The following is an 18371-nucleotide window of genomic DNA, read 5'->3' as shown; positions in this document are numbered from 1 at the left end:
AGAACAGTATGGAGGTTCCTTAAAGAACTAAAAATAGAATTACCATATGACCCAGCAACCCCACTACTGGGCATATACCCAGAGAAAACCATAATTCAAAAAGACGCATGCACCCCAATGTTCATTGAAGCACTATTTACGATCGCCAGGTCATGGAAGCAACCTAAGTGCCCATTGACAGACGAATGAATAAACAAGATGTGGTACATATATACAATGGAATATTACTCAGCCATAAAAAGAAACAAAATTGGGTCATTTGTAGAGACGTGGATGCATCTAGAGACTGTCATACAGAGTGAAGTAAGTCAGAAAGAGAAAAAGAAATATCGTATATTAACGCATATATGTGGAACCTAGAAAATGGAACCGATGAACCGGTTTGCAGAGCAGAAATTGAGACACAGAAGTAGAGAAAAAACGTATGGACACCAAGCGCGGAAAGCAGCAGGGGGTGGGGGTGGTGGTGTGATGAATTGGGAGATTGGGATTGACATATATACTCTGATGTGTATAAAATGGATGACTAATAAGAAAACAAATAAATAAATAAATAAACATTTTAAAAAAAATCCAGTAAGAGTCATGTAGCACAGTGTTCACTGCAGCACTATTTACAATAGCCAGGACATGGAAACAACGTAAGTGTCCATCGACAGATGAATGGATAAAGAAGATGTGGCACATATATGCAGTGGAATATTACTCAGCCATGAAAAGAAATGAAATTGAGTTATTTGTAGTTAGGTGGATGCACCTAGAGTGTGTCATACAGAGTGAAGTAAGTCAGAAAGAGAAAAACAAATACCATATGCTAACACACATATATGGAATCTAAAAAAAAAATGGTTCTGATGAACCTTGGGGCAGGACGGGAATAAAGCCACAGACGTAGAGAATGGATTTGAGGACACGGTGAGGGGAAAGGGTAAGCTGGGACGAAGTGAAAGAGTAGCATTGACGTATATACACTACCAAATGTAAAATAGACATCTAGTGAGAAGCAGCTGTGTGGCACAGAGAGATCAGCTCAGTGCTTTGCGACCACCTAGAGGGGTGGGATAGGGAGGGTGGGAGGGAGATGCAAGAGGGAGGAGATGTGGGAATATATGTATGCATATAGCTGATTCACTTTGTTATACAGCAGAAACTAACACAACACTGTAAAGCAATTATACTCCAATAAAGATGTTTAAAAAAAAAAGAAAGCATTTCTAACAGGATACCATGGTGAGGTGAAATAACATGAGATCCCCTGGGAATGAATATGCAGGTTCTGCTTACCTGCTGGAGGCCAAGCCTTGATGTAGCCTGTGCAGTGGACCACAGCATACTGGGCTTCTCCTTCTTTCACAGGGCCAAGGCCATTCCTAGAGAAAGAACTTCTGTGAGCTTGCTTTCGACATCTGGGGGTGAGGCAAGGATGTCCATGACTCTTTTGGTATCTAAGTTACTGGGTTCTCCTGTTGGCCTTGTGTTTTCAATCTTGACTTCCCACCATCCTGTTTTCCCTCCTCCTATATGGTCTGAATGTGCAAAATAAATCCACCCAACTCCCTTTCTCATCTCAACCACTGCAACCTTGATGTGCGGGTCTCTTGGTGCTCTCCAAGGCTAAGCCCCGTCTTCAAGTTCAGCTACTCCTTAGCTTAGTGCATTGAAGCTATCTACCAGCATAGCCCCAAAACATACATCAGAAAGGCTTACTGACCTGAACCTTTTCCTCATGGTGGTTATTCTGTTTAGAGGAAGGTGGTCCAAAGGAGCATTTCCACACCTAAGATTTGATAAATATATTAGAGTGAGTGAAGACCTAGGCAAGTTTATAAAGCGCATAGTGCGGCAGGCAAGTATATGGGCCTTATCTGATGCGAGCACCCTGTAGCCAAGTTCCTTCCAAAGTGCAGAAGCAGGGTTGCATGCCTGTTATCTATAGTGAGGTGGATGCACCTAGAGTGTGTCATACAGAGTGAAGTAAGTCAGAGAGAGAAAAACAAATTTTGATTGAATTTTGATTGCCACTGAAGGCAAGAGGCACGTGAGCCATTCTGCACTGCACATGGAAATTGTCTCAGGGCCCAGCCCAGGAGCCGCAGACATCCAGAAAGACACCAGGAGGATCCTGGCCATGCTCCGTCCTGCAGATCATTTCAGTGTAACTTGGTGGCTTTCAGGAAACAAGGGAAGGGGGTGATGACAGCAACAGTGTCTCTCCAGGCCCGAGCAGAGGCATCAACTCAAAACAGATGTTGTCAGTTGATGAACAGAAGCATCTTCTCAGGCTTTAGCTTCACAGTATGGAAACTGCCTCCTCCCCTGCAATGTTCTGGCACTAGGAATAAGCAGACAGCTGCAAGCCTGCGGATGGCAAAGGACAGAGTGGGGACAGGGAGGGGTGAGTCTGGAATCAGGGCTTTCTGGGGTCCTTCTCTGGGAGGCAGGGGGCGTGAGGTGTCCCACTGCCCACTCTGGTAGCACCTTTTCTGCCTTCTCCATAACTGTCTCAGCATCCAGGCTCTGCACGTCCAAAGCCTGCACTGTGGCCAACCTCTGACCTGTGCTCTCAGGAAGTCCACTCTTTACATGCGCTTCCACTTCCCAACTGCATAGCAGGTAATGCCCTGGATGCCTCAGTATTCAACACAACAAAGATAAGAGTCCAATTATATACTCTGAGACCTGGGATGGCTGCCAGCACGAGCGTATTTTCACAGCAGTGTCAATCTAAGACATTGCTGCCTGGGGATGCCCAGTGTCTTCCTGAAACTAAGCTGATTTGGAGGGGAAGGCCATGCTCTCAGCAGATGGCAGTGCTGCTCACCTTACAGGTAAATCCAGGTAGTGTGGGTCTGGCACTGGGAAAAGCTACCTAGAGCATGTCTTGAGAGGCACCAGGGCAGGGAGCGGACCGCCTGAATCTCGTCGATTGGGGAGTGATAATGGCATTGGAGGCTACTCAGGAATGGTGAACTTGATGCTTCCAATAAATTCATTCACAAGGCAACTGCTTAGATGGTGCAATTAAGAATTCACATTGCTGGTGCTAGACTGAATGTCCATCAAGCTAGGATGGGCATTTACCCTATTGGCCGAAGCCCTTTGCGGAAAGCCCTTGCTGTGTTGGACTACATTACCTGATGGCATTCTGTCCCTGGTTGGACACTAATGCATGTGAGTCGAGCCCCCCTGCTTCCCCCTGTAGGCTGAACAGAGGGAAGGCAGTCTGTGCAGACTCAGTGCTAAATCACAAGGAGATGCTCGTGTATTGTCACTCCAACACGGCCTTATGACCTGAGGCAGGCGGTGAAGGGGATTCCATCCGTGTCTTCTGGAAGCATTCCAAATGCTCAGCCTGGAGAGGAGCCGACTGGGAGGAAAGGACAGCCATACTCAAGTCCTCTGCTGGTTCTCAGGACTCAGCTAGAGGTTAGAGAGGCAGGTCTCCCCTCAACGCAGGCAACCTGTGATCTGAGATGGCCTAGCCTGTAGATGAACAGTTTTCGTTTAAGAAGCAGAGTTGCTTTAAAAGGTGATTTTGAATTAGTGAAAATATAGACTTATTTTAAACATTGATTGTCTGTAACTTCATAGTTCCCAACAGATGCTCAAGTGGTAAGTCCCCCTCCCAGAAGCAAACCACTGGAGGAAGGTGATGGTAGTTAGCGGCTCCACTGTGCCCGGCCCTGAGATCGGAGCATTGGGAAGCTTGGCAGGGGCGGAGAGGAGGTCGGAGAGGGCAGGAGGCGCTGGAGCTAAATCAGGATCGGTGTGGACTTGGGTGGACTTGTCGGGAAGAGTGCACAAGAAGAGCCTGGGAGACCATGTGCCCGAGCCAGCGGAGACTGACTTCTTTCCTGGAGGAGAGGAGGACGCCCGCCTCGCTCACCTGCCTGCAGCTCCAGCTGCCGCTGTTTCTCCCCCTGGGGGCCAGTGATGGATCCTCAGTCCCCGTATCTGGGAATCAGCAGCAGATCTGGCTGTGGACCATGCCTTCCTCCTGGAAACTTGCTTCTCCCTCTCTTTTCTTTTTTTTTTTGCGGTACGCGGACCTCTGTTGTGGCCTCTCCCGTTGCGGAGCACAGGCTCCGGACGCACAGGCTCAGCGGCCATGGCTCACGGGCCCAGCCGCTCCACGGCGTGTGGGATCTTCCCGGACCAGGGCACGAACCCGTGTCCCCTGCATCGGCAGGCGGACTCTCAACCGCAGCGCCACCAGGGAAGCCCCTTCTCCCTCTCTTGTTCCCTGCCATCTGCCCAGCTGCTCCTTCTCAGGCTCTGCCGGTTCTTCCTCGCCTCCCTGGTGCAGGGGTGGCCTGAGCTCAGAGCTCTGACCTCTTCTCTAGCAACACTCATTTCCCAGGTGATCTCATGTGGTCTCGGGACTTTAGATACACCTCACTGTCGTCAATCCCTGACTCTATGTCTTCAGCCCCAAACTCTCCCGTGAATTCCTGAATTATATGTCCAACTGTCGACTTATCTTCTCCATTTACAGGTGAGACAGACCAAGAAGGAGGAGGCTTACACGCTGCAGTCAGGAGATGACATCACCAGAGTGAAGGTGTGACCTTACAGCCCATCAGGACTCTCAGCGGAGGTGAGAAGGGAGCAACCCCATCAGAGCCCAGCCCACTGTTCCCCCAAACAGACCTCATCCTGCAGATGAAGGACCTCCGGGAGCCCATGCACATCCTCATGGATGACTGCTGACCTTCTTTCTTGACCGTCCCTGTCTTCAGGTCCAAGATCCGGCCTGAGAGAGAGAGAGAGAAAAGGACATTTGCATAAGTCTCTGCCTTTGATTGGGGGTGGTGGTGCAGGTGCAGGGAGAGCTCTACAAATGCAAACACACGGGGGCAACGCAAATCGCAAATTGTTTGTTTCTTGGAATTCCCAACATTCTTTAAGCAATGAAATCCACACAATTCAAATGCCTTGTTTTCTTCAAGGAGTGGTCCACACTTGCTGTCTCTGCATTGTTCCATTCCATCACCACCAGTCCCTCCAATTCGGCTTTCTCCCCCACTACTTCATGGTAACGGCATTCACCAAGGTCACCAGCAACTTTCTTATTGCTAAATCCAAAACGCGTTCTCTCTTTGACTCATCTGGCTGCTTTGCAGAACTTTACTCAACGGCACAATGATTCTCAAAAAGCCCCCCTCCCCTTGGCTTCTGACAAGCACTCTCCACTCTCCTCGTGTCTGCCCCTTCATCCCCCAGGGGCTCCAACCTCAGCCATCTTCCCCTCTTGTTCTATGCATCCTCTATGCGATTTTATCCACTCCGAGGTTTTCATGATCACCTCTATCCTAATGACCCTACGTCTACACCTCCAGCACCAAGATCTAGACCACCAGCAGGTGACTGTATACCTCGAAGGCAGCATCACCCACTTCTCCCCAGATACCCGCAAGAGCATCTCCATCCAACAGCAAGCGAAGCCAGAATTCTAGATGTCATCTTACCTTCCTCTCCCCTGCCTCCCGCACACTCAGTCGGTCCATCTTGCCTGGCTCATCATTCCTCAAGGGAGACTCACTCACTTCCAACCCGCAGCATCCTCTCTCCTCGGTCCACCTTTCACACGGCTGACAGCTGTCTAGACAACACGCATCTGACTGTGCCCGCTTTGGCTTAAAACTGCATTGCTATATGGTAGGTCCCTGTTGATTATCTATTTTATATATAGGAGTGTGTATAGCACAGGGGACTCTATTCAACACTCTTGTAATAACCTATATGGGAAAAGAATCTGAAAAAGAATAGATATATGTATATGTATAACTGAATCACTTTGCTGTACACCTGAAACTAACACAACATTGTAAATCAACTATACTCCAATATAAAATAAAAATTAAAAAAAAACTGCATTGCTTACAGGAGGTCCTTACAGAGTCCTTCATGATTTGGCCCCTGCCCGCCACTCAACCTCATTTCCCCTACATTTCCTAGTACCCTGTCCAAGAGAAACATACTAAGAGCCATCTATGTAATTTTAAATGTTCTAGCAAGAACATTTTTAAAAAGTTAGGGCCTCCCTGGTGGCGCAGTGGTTGAGAGTCCGCCTGCCGATGCAGGGGATACGGGTTCGTGCCCCGGTCTGGGAGGATCCCATATGCCGCGGAGCGGCTGGGCCCGTGAGCCATGGCCGCTGGGCCTGCGCATCCGGAGCCTGTGCTCCGCAACGGGAGAGGCCACAAGAGTGAGAGGCCCGCATACCGCAAAAAGAAAAAAAAAAAAAAAAAAAAAAGTTAAAAGAAGCAGGTAAAATTACTTTTAATAATATATCCAAAACATTATCCTTTCAACATGTAATCCCTGCAAAAATTACTAACGGGATATTTCACATTTTCTCATACTAAGTCTTTGAAATTGGTGTGTATTTTACATGTAGAGCATATCTCAATTCCGACTGGCCCCGTTTCGGATGCTTAGTAACCGTATGTGGTTAGAGGCTTCCCTGCAGTACAGAGAGCAGCTCTGGACCATGGCCTCATCAAAGCACTCACCAGGCAGGCGTATCTATAAGTGCCTTGTGCCCTCACACATTTGCAGATATGGTCCTTTCTGCCAGAAATTCTCTCTCTGTTCCACGTGAACTGTCATCCTGGTGAACTGCTACTCATCCTTCAGCACCAGTTCACATGTCACAACCTCTGGGAGATCTTTTCTAAGTTCTTCAGGCAGAGCTTCATGTCCTTTTCTTCCTTCTTCTCCCTTCCTCCCTCTCTCCCTCCCTTCCTCCCTCATTCCTTCCTTCAGTATTTATCGAATGCTTTTCATGAGACAGGCATCTTGTGAGGCTCAGGGGATGCAGATATGTGCAAGATCATGTCTACCACCGTGGCTGGTGGGAGAAATAGACATTTATAACACTTTCCACATTGTATTGTAATGATTTAATTACATGTGCATTTTCCTTGACCTTGAGCTCTGTACCTTGAAGAAAGGAATCAAGTTTAAAATGTTGTGTCCTAGCAGCACTGATGGTGTCTGATTCAGTGTACAATCAGCCCTCCGTATTTCATGGGTTCTGCATTCCCAGATTCAACCAACCATGGATGGGAAATATTTGGGGGAAAAAAATTCCAGAAATTTCCAAAAAGCGAAACTTGAATTAACTATTTACCTAGCATTTATATTGCTATTACATATTGGTGTTACAAGTAATCTAGAGATGATTTAAAGTATACAGGAGGGGGACTTCCCTGGCAGTCCAGTGGTTAGGACCCCACGCTTCCAATGCAGGAGATGTGGGTTCGATCCCTGGTCGGGGAACTAAGATCCCACATGCAAATACTACACTGTTTTATATAAGAGACCTGAGCGTCCGTGGACTTTGGCATCTGTGGCGGGTACTGGAACTAATCGCATGGATACTGAGGCTCGACTGTATACGCTTGCTAGTCGAACTGAGTTGTTTTTACCCATCCATAAGAGGGCATTTCAACACAATTGGCATTAAGTAACATGCCAGTATAAATGGATTGTTACCTCCTTGTTTCCCTGTCCCTGCGTTAACACACGCACGTGCATCTGCACCCATCACCCGCTGTGCTCTCATCTCAGAGGAAGAAATGCTGAATCTCAGTGCGTCCTCCCCACCCACAATGGGCTTTGTTCCATTAGCCAGAGCCCCCCAACCCAGTTATTTCTAACTTCTCCCCTCCCTACCATCCGCTCCTTCCAGTATTCAAACATCATCAAGTATCTTTCATCATGGGTGTCTCAGGGTGGGGTGGGGAACAAACAAAAAATCCTTCTTGGAAGTTCCCGTCCTGTCCCCCAACTTCTGAAGTTCCCATCCTCCCCCTAAGCCCCGCAGTCAGAGCGTCCTGTCCACGTGCACTGTCTCCCGCCCCACTCCTCCTGATGGCTTGGCCCCTGTGCTGTGCCTTCTCTACAGCTCACAAGGCTGCTCCAGCCTAGACCACAGGGTCCCTGTTTGCTGCCACATTCAACACACACTATTCAGTCGCTCTTGCTTTCATCCCTGACCTTGACCCGTCCCTCCTCCTTGGAACATTCTTACCCCAGGACACCACTTTCTCCTGCTTCTCCTTTGCTGGTTCTCAGCCCTTGTGGTGGCTCTTCCTCCTCAGCCCAGCCTGGCACTCCTGGGGTGTGGGGGTGTTGGTCCTTTTCTCTCTCACTCTCCCCAGGAGCCTCTAGTAATGTTTTGGCTCCCTTACTCCCTACATGCCGATGACACCCAGACATCATCTCCAGCCAGACCTCTGGGAAGCTCCTCTGTGTCCAACGGTCTCTTGGGCATCTCAGACACCTTATACTCCACAGGTCCAAAACCAAATCCGTCCTCCTGTCCAAAGCATCCAGAGCTGCCTTTTCCATAGTTCCCTACCTTGGTCGTTGGCACTACCGCTACTCAGTTGCTCCATCTGGAAATCGAATAGCTAAGAGCGTGGACCTAGCTTTAAATCCTGCCTCCTTCACTTACTGTGTGACCCTGGGCAAGTTACCTAACATCTCTGTGCTTCAGCTTCTTCATCTGTAAAGCGAGGATAATAATAGCACTTTGCTCGGATGGTTGTTGCGAGGATTAAATGGGTTAATACTATAAAGTGAGCATGGCTCATAGAAAGTGCTCTATAACTGCTTATTAAAGAGTGAATATGAAAAACCCACTCCGACGTCTGGTCAATTACTAACATTCTGTCAACATTCCCTCCTGTGCCCCTTGGTCTATGCACGTCCATCTGCACTGCTACTGCCTAGATCTGCCCTCGCTGTTCCCCTGGGTGGAGTACTGCGACAGCCTTGCCCCTTCACTCAGGCTTCTGCACAGCTACCGGAAGTCTTTACTTAAAACACGAAAATGGCAATGGGTCCGTGCCTTGTGTGACCCCCAGCACTTAGCTCCTCTAACCCACAGTTTTTATTCCTGCAGAATGGAGGAGCAGGACCGCACTTTCAGGATCATTGTGATACAACACATACACAAGTGATCTGCACACAGAAGGAAAGCAGTAAGTGTGAGTTTCCCCGCAGACTTCAAACAAATGATCCTGTCACACTCCTCCTTGAAAACCCTTCATGCTCCCCGCGATGGATTCCCAATAAAATCCAAGTCCTGTAGCCCAGTATCAAAGGTCCCCCAGTGGGACTTCCCTGGCGGTCCAGTGGTTAAGACTCTGCGCTTCCACTTGGGGGGGGGGCGTGGGTTCAGTCTCTGATCGGTACTAAGATCCCGCAAGCCGCATGCCGCATGCCGCATGCCGCATGGCATTAAAAAGTCCCCGAAGATCTGGTCTCTGCTCACCTCACTCTACCTGTCACGCCCTCCTGCGGACCAGTCACCCACCACCGCTCAGCCCCCTCCCTGGCATACAGTGACTCATCATGGGTCCCCAGGGGCTGCTCTCACCTCTCAGCTCTGGGCCTTCCCTGCAGCTGCCTTGGGACCTCCCTTCCCTTTGCCGAACTCCTATTTATTGTCACAGTCTACCCAAGGTGTCATCTTGTCATCATTTAATACATATTTATTAAACACCTACAATATGTCGGCACCAATATAAGCACAAAAAGCTAAACAGGCAAAGGCCGTTATATTCCAGTGCGTGAACAGACAGCAAAAACCAAAGAACAGAAGGAGGGAAGGGAGGAGAGAGAGTGTGTCGGGAGGAAATAAGCGCTAGGAACAAAATAAAGTCAGAGTAAGAAAGTGGTCAGAGAGCCACACCTTTCCTGAATGGGTTGAATGGGTTTCTATCACTTGAAATCCAAAGGTCCTTGAAGAAGGCACCCTCCCCCCACCCAAGTGACTCCCACTGCTTCCAGCGGAGGGGAGGGAGCAGGGGCGGCACGCAGGGTTTCGGAAGGGGCGTCAACTCTCTTTCCCCAGCACCTGCAGCAGCAGCTGGGACACTGCAGCCTTCGCTCCCCAGCTCCCCACGTGGACCAGGGCTCTGTAGGGTGTGGGGTGAGCAGGCCTCCAAACACCAGTAATCACCATCATGCCCACTACAGAGCCACGCATCTTTAAGCAGGAGGTGCACCCCAGAGTTCAAGCCCGTCGCCCGGCTCTCTGTCTGCTGGGAGCTCTGGCACCATCCCGCACGGAGGAGGCCCTGGGGCCGTCTGCCTGCGTTTGACACCTGTCTGTCTCACTCATAGACGTCTTCTTTTTAGGGCTGTTTTAGTGGAAATTGTCACTTGCTTCATCATCTACCAAATGGCAAATGATTTCAGCTGTGAAGCAGGCCAGCATGAGAGTCTGTCAAATTCCAGAGTGTGCTGTGAAAATAAATCACAGCTGCAAAGCACATGAGCCCTGGAACATGAGGAAATGAAAAAACACATTTCCATGGTCTGCTGTCCTGACCCTGAGGGGCAACAGCTTCAGCGTTTATTTCTCCGTGTGCTTCTCCAATTACCTCAGGCACAACGAACCCCCTCTCCAGGCTCCTTGGGAATGGAAACCATGCCTACTTTATGCAGTAGGTGTGGTCCTGAAAGGCTTATGGAAATTGGATTTGTGACAAATTTAATAGCAGGGGAGATAGATGTATGAAGGTAGGGGGCCAACCCCCGGGCTCTGGGCAGTGAGTCCCAGTGTAATGGACTGAGAGTCACGCTCCATCCCATGGCAACTGGGTGTCAGTTTACTTACAACGGGGCTCCCCAGAAGAGAAGCAAGCATGGAGACACAGCTACTGTTTATACTGCTCTTAACTTTCTTTCCCGACCCACAGAAACCTTGGTCTGCTTAGAACCATGGGTCTGGATTTCTAGGACTGGTTCCCAGTGGGTCCCTAGAAATACAATCAACCAGGCCAAAGCTGACCCCTTCCAGAATCTCCCCTGACCCCCAACCTCATCCACTGGGTCAGGAGGACTCGCTGCTTTGTGATCCTGTCACTGGCTGGTCTCACCGTGAATCCCATCCTGCTTTCCTTTGGCTGGTGCCTGAACTCCCGCCACCCTGGTCACCTCTCTCTCCTCTCTCCTCTTCGACCACGACGAGCCAAGCCCCCCGTTCCCCTCCTCCCTCATCTCCTCTGGGTGCCGTCTGGAACACGCACTCTGAAATACACCAACGCCTATATCCTCAGCTCCTTTCAGAAGCTGAAGGCCTTTCCCCAGCCCCCCTGACTTAACAGTCCAGCCTGATCTGCTTGCTTCCCTGGCAGCATTTCTTCTGGAGAAGAGACTTGTTCTCTCACGTCCCATATGCTACGGGGTCAGAGGTAGGTCTGCCATCTTCCTGGGCCCCCAGAGCCCTTCCAAACCAGCACTCCTCTCATATGACCCCAGGCTCCTTCCAGATTCACCATGTCAGCCTCGTTCACCTGCAAGCCCTCTTTTTTTTTTTTTTTACAGTAGTTTTTAAAAACTTTTTATTTTATATTGGAGTAGAGTTGATTAATAATGTTGTGTTAGTTTCAGGTGTACAGCAAAGGGATTCAGTTATACATATACATGTGTCTATTCTTTTTCAAATCCTTTTCCCATTTAGGTTGTTACATAATATTGAGCAGAGTTCCCTGTGCTATACAGTAGGTCGTTGTAGGTTATCCATTTTAAATATAGCAGTGTGTGCATGTCAGTCCTAAACTCCTTAACTATCCCTTTCCCCCCCGTTCTCTGTAGTCTTCAAACCTCCGGGTCACTGCTCCTCTTTCATTTTTATTTTAATTATTTTAATTATTTTTTTTTTTTCGGTACGCGGTCCTCTCACTGCTGTGGCCTCCCCCGTTGCGGAGCACAGGCTCCGGACGCGCAGGCTCAGCGGCCGTGGCTCACGGGCCCAGCCGCTCCGCGGCACGTGGGATCCTCCCGGACCGGGGCACGAACCCGCGCCCCCTGCATCGGCAGGCGGACTCTCAACCGCTGCGCCACCAGGGAAGCCCCGCCTCTTTCACTTTTAGATGTTAGCACATCACTCATAGTCCTTCTCTTCACCCCAAGACCTGCTGTCACCATGGATGGATTCAGCATCCATGTGGAGGACTCACCTAACATCCCTGCCTCAGTACTTGCCCTCCTCAACTCTGAGTATGTTCCCCCCACTCCATGGCAGACTCCACGCCCACCACCGTATTCTGGAACTCACAGGCATCTACAACTGCTCACTTGGAGATTTTACATTCAAACATCCCCATCTGGACCACACGTTTCACACCTGCTAGTCCTTTCACTCTGGCCCTCCCACTTCACCAGTTCTTTGAATTCAGCCAGTCCAGTGCCCAAAGCCTCCCAACCCATCAGCTCTTCCTTCTTTCAGTACAGAAGTCATGAGCTTCTCTCTGAGCACTGGCATCCAGCCGGTCACCAGAGCAGGCAGGTCTCACGTTACACAATGGCCCACTTTTCCGAAGAAGCCCCAGAAATCTTCCAACGCAACCAGCAGCTGTGGAAGCAGATATTTTTTCTGAATTTGATGTACAAAGGAGAACCATCAGCGAGTTAATAACACATCCCAAACCTGAAGTATGCTGTTTCAAAGAGAAAGGCTGGGAAGGACAGGAGACGCAGATCCTGCAGGTGCAATTGTGGGAGATGAGCAGGTCACTTCCTTTCTCTCTGTCTCAGTCCCTTTAACTGGAAAGCAGGGTCAGACCTGCCTACTTTGAAGGTTCTGTGGGGATTCAAAGACTTACACATAAGAGCTCAATAACCCCCTTCAAGAATTAGCGTATAAATGACTGGCAGGCTCCAGGCAGCCACTCTGTGAGCCCTAAGATGACTGTCCTGGACTACAGAGCACAGGTCTGAGAGACTCTCCTAGAGTCAACCCAGCCCCTGCCTCTTGGCTTCTCTAAGGAAGATTCTAGAATAATGCATACTACACTCTCTCAGGCTAAGAGGTTGAAGAACTACTTTTCTCCTTAAAATACTTCTTTAAAATTCTAGAACTAAAGTGGTCTTTTTAGAAACATCAAACCCACACACACACACACACACACACACACGCAGTAAAAAACTCAGATAATCTTCCTCTCTAGAGAAAAAACTATTAATACTTAAGTGTATTTCCTGTCCATCTTTTTCTATGCATGCCTGCTCTTTTCTTTTAATTAAATGAGGTTTCATGGTATATATTTTTCCACTTTATATTATGACATAAACTCATAAGGATTTAATCATAAATATTATTTGAAAGGCTCTGTGATACTATTTTGAGTAGACAATTTACCATGGGACCTTAAGTTGTTCCCAGGTTTTTTACATGGCAAATAATGCTGTGGTCAATAACTACAGAGAAAAAAATAGCCATATCAGCTTAGGACAGATTCCTGAAAATGGAATTACTGCATCAAATGAAAAAAATTTTCTTAAGGCTCTTCATACCAGGTCCTAGCGAACCCTGCAGTTCGCACATGGACGAATATTCAGTGTTTCTGCTCCATGAAATAGAAAGAAGAATTATGACACACCCTGGGTTTTAACTATACTTTTTAAAAGACAGTGAAAAAGCATCAGATGCTTCAGAACAGGAGTTGGCAAACTCTGACCTATGACCCAACGCTGGCTCACGCTCTGGTTTTTAAATATTTATTGGAACACAGCCATGGCCATACACTTATGTACTGCCCATGGCGACCTCCATGCTACAACAGTAGAATGAGTAGTTGTGGAAGAGACTATATGGCTCACAAAGCCAAGAATATTTATTATCTGGCCCTTTACAAAAAACATTTTGCTGACTCCTACTTTAGAAGAAGACTGATTATAAAGAGTCCAACAACAGAGCACCTTTTTCTATGGGCAGAGGACCCTTCTATAATTGTTTTCAGTAAGCTGATTTTTAAGTATTATTTTGGTCAGTAGTCACTTTTTTTTTTTTTTTTTTTTTTAATTTATTTATTTTTTTTCTTTTTTTGCGGTATGTGGGCCTCTCACTGCTGTGGCCTCTCCCGTTGCGGAGCACAGGCTCCGGACGCGCAGGCCCAGCGGCCATGGCTCACGGGCCCAGCCGCTCCGCGGCATATGGGATCCTCCCAGACCGGGGCACGAACCCGTATCCCCTGCATCGGCAGGCGGACTCTCAACCACTGCGCCACCAGGGAGGCCCAGTAGTCACTTTTTGATAAAAGAAGAATCAGAAGTTTGTCTTGGATAAGATCACAAAAGAAGGCTTTGTGCTCATAAAACAGCTCCCCAGGCTATAAAAGAAATACAAATATAAATTAGAATTATTTCATCAAAAGAATCCTTAAGAAAACTGGAAACATCTTATCTGGGTTTGAAAAGGAGGAAAACAAGAGGAAATGATTAGCAACAAAAGCAAAGCGACAGCTCCATGATGGACAATATTTGATGTCCTTCCAAAAATGTGTGGCCCCTGAAATGGGAGCCCAGGGGCCAGAAGAGACTTTGGTTGCTGTTCCAGTGACATTGTGTTCTCATTCTCAAAAGGCTGAGCCCAGCCATTCCAGCAGCTGTGCACACAGGAACAAATACCCCACAGCAGAGGAACCTAAGCTGAGCGCACGAGGCCTGTTCCAGAACAAACTCCAGAGCATGAGCTACAGCTACTGAGCCTGGGAGAGAATGGGTCTTCTGCTACCGAGGGTAGGTACATTTTCCTCATTTTTCATTATCTCTGGCAGGTGTTTGGACACAGCTAAGGATACAAATATACCAATTCTGAAGTTGTAGCCAAGCTATTTTCTTCTCAAACCAGAAGCGGGGGTCTCTGAATGGGCAGTAGAGTTGCTAAGGACAACTGCTCCTCTATCCACCCAGAACCTCCCCCCATCACAATGTTCTTGGGTTATTCCTCTTTAAAAAAAATATTTTAATTTTATTGAAGTATAGTTGATTTACAACGTTGTTGTGTTAGTTTCAGGTGTAGAGCAAAGTGATTCAGCTATACATATGCATATACTCATTCTTTTTTAGATTCTTTTCTCATGTAGGTTATCACAGAATATTGGGTAGAGTTCCCTGTGCTATACGGTAGGACCTTGTTGGTTACCTTGTGCTAGTCCTTTCTTATGGAAGTCAAACAAGAAGCTGCCACCTTATAAGATCCCATCTCCTGGGATGTAGTGATTGGTTGAGTGTTGGGTACCTGACACAAGCTAGGCCAGTCATAGCACCTCGTCCACCCTGTGCCCACAGTGAATGGGTGAGGGCTGGGCAACCTGACACAAGCTGGACCAATCACTGGCCCTCACTCCTCCTCCGTCCATAGTGACTGGCCCCAAGACTAGGACATGGTCCAGCCAGGCCAATCAGAATCCTCCATAGGCAAAATGTGACCATTTCTACCTCTCCCCTTTTTCTTTAGGAATCTGAGCACAGCTTTTTCAGCAGCCATGATTCCAGCTTCATGGAGAATTGGATCTAAGACAACGAAGCTGACTCTAAGAAAGCAGTGAAGACATAAACCAGTGAAAGAGTTCCTTTGCAGTGTTCAAATCATTGATGCCAATAAGTTCCCTCTTTAATGCCTAAAGTAGTTCAATTTTAATTTCTGTTACTTGCAACCAAATAGCCCAGACCAATACAACAATCTCTGGCCTCTGACAGAAAAGGAAAGACAAGGGATTCACTTTTAGAGGATTTTATGAAGGGCCAGTTATTATCAAAAAACATTATTAAACATTTTCTATGCATTATTTGTTTGATCTACATCACAACCCCAGGAATGAGGTCAGAGTGGTGTACCGAGGTAGAGTAGGGAGAAGGAAAAAGGGCATTGGGAGTCACCAGCCTCAGAGGGGAGAAATGTTTTATCACTGATATTGCCGAGAACTGCTGGTACAGGGTGATAATAAAAAGCAGATTAACTTTTAGTAGGCTTTGTTATTGTTTTTTAATTCTCTATAAACAATGCAGCCCTTTATTCCTGGGCAGAAACTCACAACAACACCCCCTCCTTGCTAGCCCCTGGGTAGGCTGGATTGTTCCCATGGGGAAACTGAAGCCCAGAGATACTGAATAATTCAGCCAAGATGGGTCTCATCACTGGGGAGTGGGGAGTCATGACCTGAACTAGAGTCTGTGCTTGTCACAGCAGCGATTGCTCAGGGGAACTGGAAGGCCATATCCCTCAGCAGATAATAAGACAGCACCCACCAAACGGAAGCAGATGGGCAGTCAGGGGGACAAGAGGTCAGCCATCTGCAGGGGATTGTTGCCAGCCTGTGGCTGCTTCAGGATCAGAAACCTAGACTAGGAAAATGCAAGGTTTTTTCCTTGTAATTCTTAACTGTGTGTGCGTTTCCTGCTTTTCAGTTTTTCCCTCTGATTTAACAGAGACCTGTAGATTATGCTAGCCTGTCTCAACCATTCCTCGGACATCACTGGAATGGATTTATGTCTATATTTGGATGGAGTTATGGAAGGAGCAGCACCCCTCAGGGCAGGCACGGTTAGAATGACCACACCTGCCCGTCCTGGCTTTTGCCCAATGTCCCAGCATAGTTATTAGTAGGGTCTCTTTTCACTCCCAAAGTGTCCAGGTTCGGATGATAGACTATATACATATGGTCCCTCTTTACAGGTGATCTCAGAGGGAATCAGAGTGAGAGATGGATCTCACCCTAGGAAGATTGAGAAACTCTGCTAGATTTGAGGTCACCTAGCCCTGCTGTCCCTCGCTCGGGCCCCTCTGCCCCTGGACAGGTCTCCATTTTGTCTTTAGAGGTAGGGGGCAGCTCTCCAAGAGCCTCTCAGAAGAACAGGGTGTGCGAGCAATGCAGTCCCTGGTTCAGCGGGACATGTTCACAAAAAGTAAAAGCTCACTCAGGTTTGGGAAGGGGGGGTTAATGCTCGGGCGGAGTGGGAAAGCTCCATTCTAAAGAAACCCTCTGGGGGCCCGAGTGGAGCGGCTGGCTGAACTCATGCTGCTCTGGTCTGAGCTGCACCGGCTTAATGCTACCCCAGGAGCACTGCCTGAGTCACATTCAAGGGTTTGACTTGTTGCAAATGCTTGGAGATGAACATGAAAGTGAAGTCACGAGATAAAATGTATCAGAAAGTGCTTCTCTTTCCCCTTCCCTCTAAAATTCTTGCTCTAGAAAGAAGGCCTTTCTTTTTCACATTTTCCTCATCAAGAACACATTCATAATGATCTCGTCTGCAACACTGCTCTACTATTTCAAATCCACATGCAACCATTTACTGGTGGTGGCAGGATGTGAGCTTCTCAGGGCAGGGATCCTCTCCTATTCCTCTGGGAACCCCCGACAGCCCAGGGAATGCTCTACCCCCTAATACCTGTGTTCCTTTCTATTGCCCTGTAGCAAATTACCCCACACCCAGAGGCTTAAAACACCACCTATTTATTAGCTCACGTTCTTTAGGTCCAAGTCTGGGTGGACTTGACTGGGTTTTCTGCTCAGGGTCCCACAAGGCCAAACTGAAGGTGTTGGCTGGGCTGGGCTCTTGTCTCGAGGCTCTTGGGAAGACACCACCTCCAAACTCATTTAAGGTCTTGGCAGGTTCAGTTGCTTGCAGCTGTTGGACGGAAGTGCCCATTTCCATTCTGGCTTTTTTTGTGGGGGGAGTCACTCTCAGGGAGACCTTCACAGACCATTTCTCACGGCCCCCTCCACCTTCAAAGCCAGCAACGGTATTCTTCTCGTGCTTCGGGTCTCTCCAACTTTCCCTTCTGTCACCAGCCAGATAAAATGATTTGCTTTTAAATGGCCTATCTGATCGGGTCAGACCTACCTGGATAATCTTCATTTTTTAAGGTCACCTGACTTGGGACTTTAATCACATCAGTAAAATCCCTTCCCAGTAGAACCTAGATTCATGTTTGAGTGAATAATCGGGGGCGGGGGGCAAGCTTGGGGAACCTTTGAATATGCTGTCCACCATTTTCCCTAACATCATAGCTACTAAGTCCCTTACACATGAACCTTCAAGTTGTGAACTTTCAAAGATGTGAACTTGCGTTCCATCAACATCAGGTGTGAGTGACATCGCAGCTCGCCCTCCGTCTCCTGTTGCTGACGATCCTTCAGCCCTACCATCTCCCACCTCCTCTCCCTCCTCCAGTCAGTAACTCTTCTTGCCTGTTCACTCGATGCCAGCCCCTGGATGCCAGCTGTTGTACTGTGCTACTGCACTTCTCAAGGTACTGCAGTGTAAGATTAAAAATGTTTTATTTTTTGTGTTTGTCTTTTATGTGTTATTTGTGTGAAAAGTATTATAAACCTATTCCAGTGCAGTACTACAGAGCCAATTGTGTTAGCTGGGGACCTAGGCTAACTCTGTTGGACTTAGGAACAAACCGGACTTACGAATGCACTCTTGGAGTGGAACTTGTTTGTGTGTAGGGGACTTACTGTACTTGGTCAGATGACTTGGATCTCTTCACGTCCCCCAGGCCAGGTGTCTCCCACACGTTTGGTGTCCAATAGCTCTGTCCTGAATCGCCACCACCT

General features: G+C 48.0%; 1 protein-coding gene across 7 annotated transcripts in view; it reads right to left on the bottom strand.

Annotated features, from left to right (window-relative positions):
- ARNT2 (aryl hydrocarbon receptor nuclear translocator 2) overlaps window positions 1–18371 on the bottom strand; it is a 194186-nt gene that overhangs the window by 84026 nt on the left and 91789 nt on the right. For all 7 annotated transcript variants that reach the window (XM_081227599.1, XM_081227601.1, XM_081227597.1 and 4 more), the window contains 3 exons: window positions 4651–4753; window positions 1712–1777; window positions 1285–1370 (listed from right to left, as the gene is read on the bottom strand). In XM_081227599.1, the coding sequence (XP_081083725.1) occupies window positions 1285–1370; window positions 1712–1777; window positions 4651–4753 (255 nt within the window). The remainder of the gene's footprint in view (window positions 1–1284; window positions 1371–1711; window positions 1778–4650; window positions 4754–18371) is intronic.

Source organism: Mesoplodon bidens (assembly GCF_964165515.1).
Source record: "Mesoplodon bidens genome assembly, chromosome: 3".
Classification (NCBI taxonomy): Eukaryota; Metazoa; Chordata; class Mammalia; order Artiodactyla; family Ziphiidae; genus Mesoplodon; species Mesoplodon bidens.
Note: the sequence above shows the minus strand (reverse complement) of the source record. Positions and strands in the feature narration are given on the sequence as shown.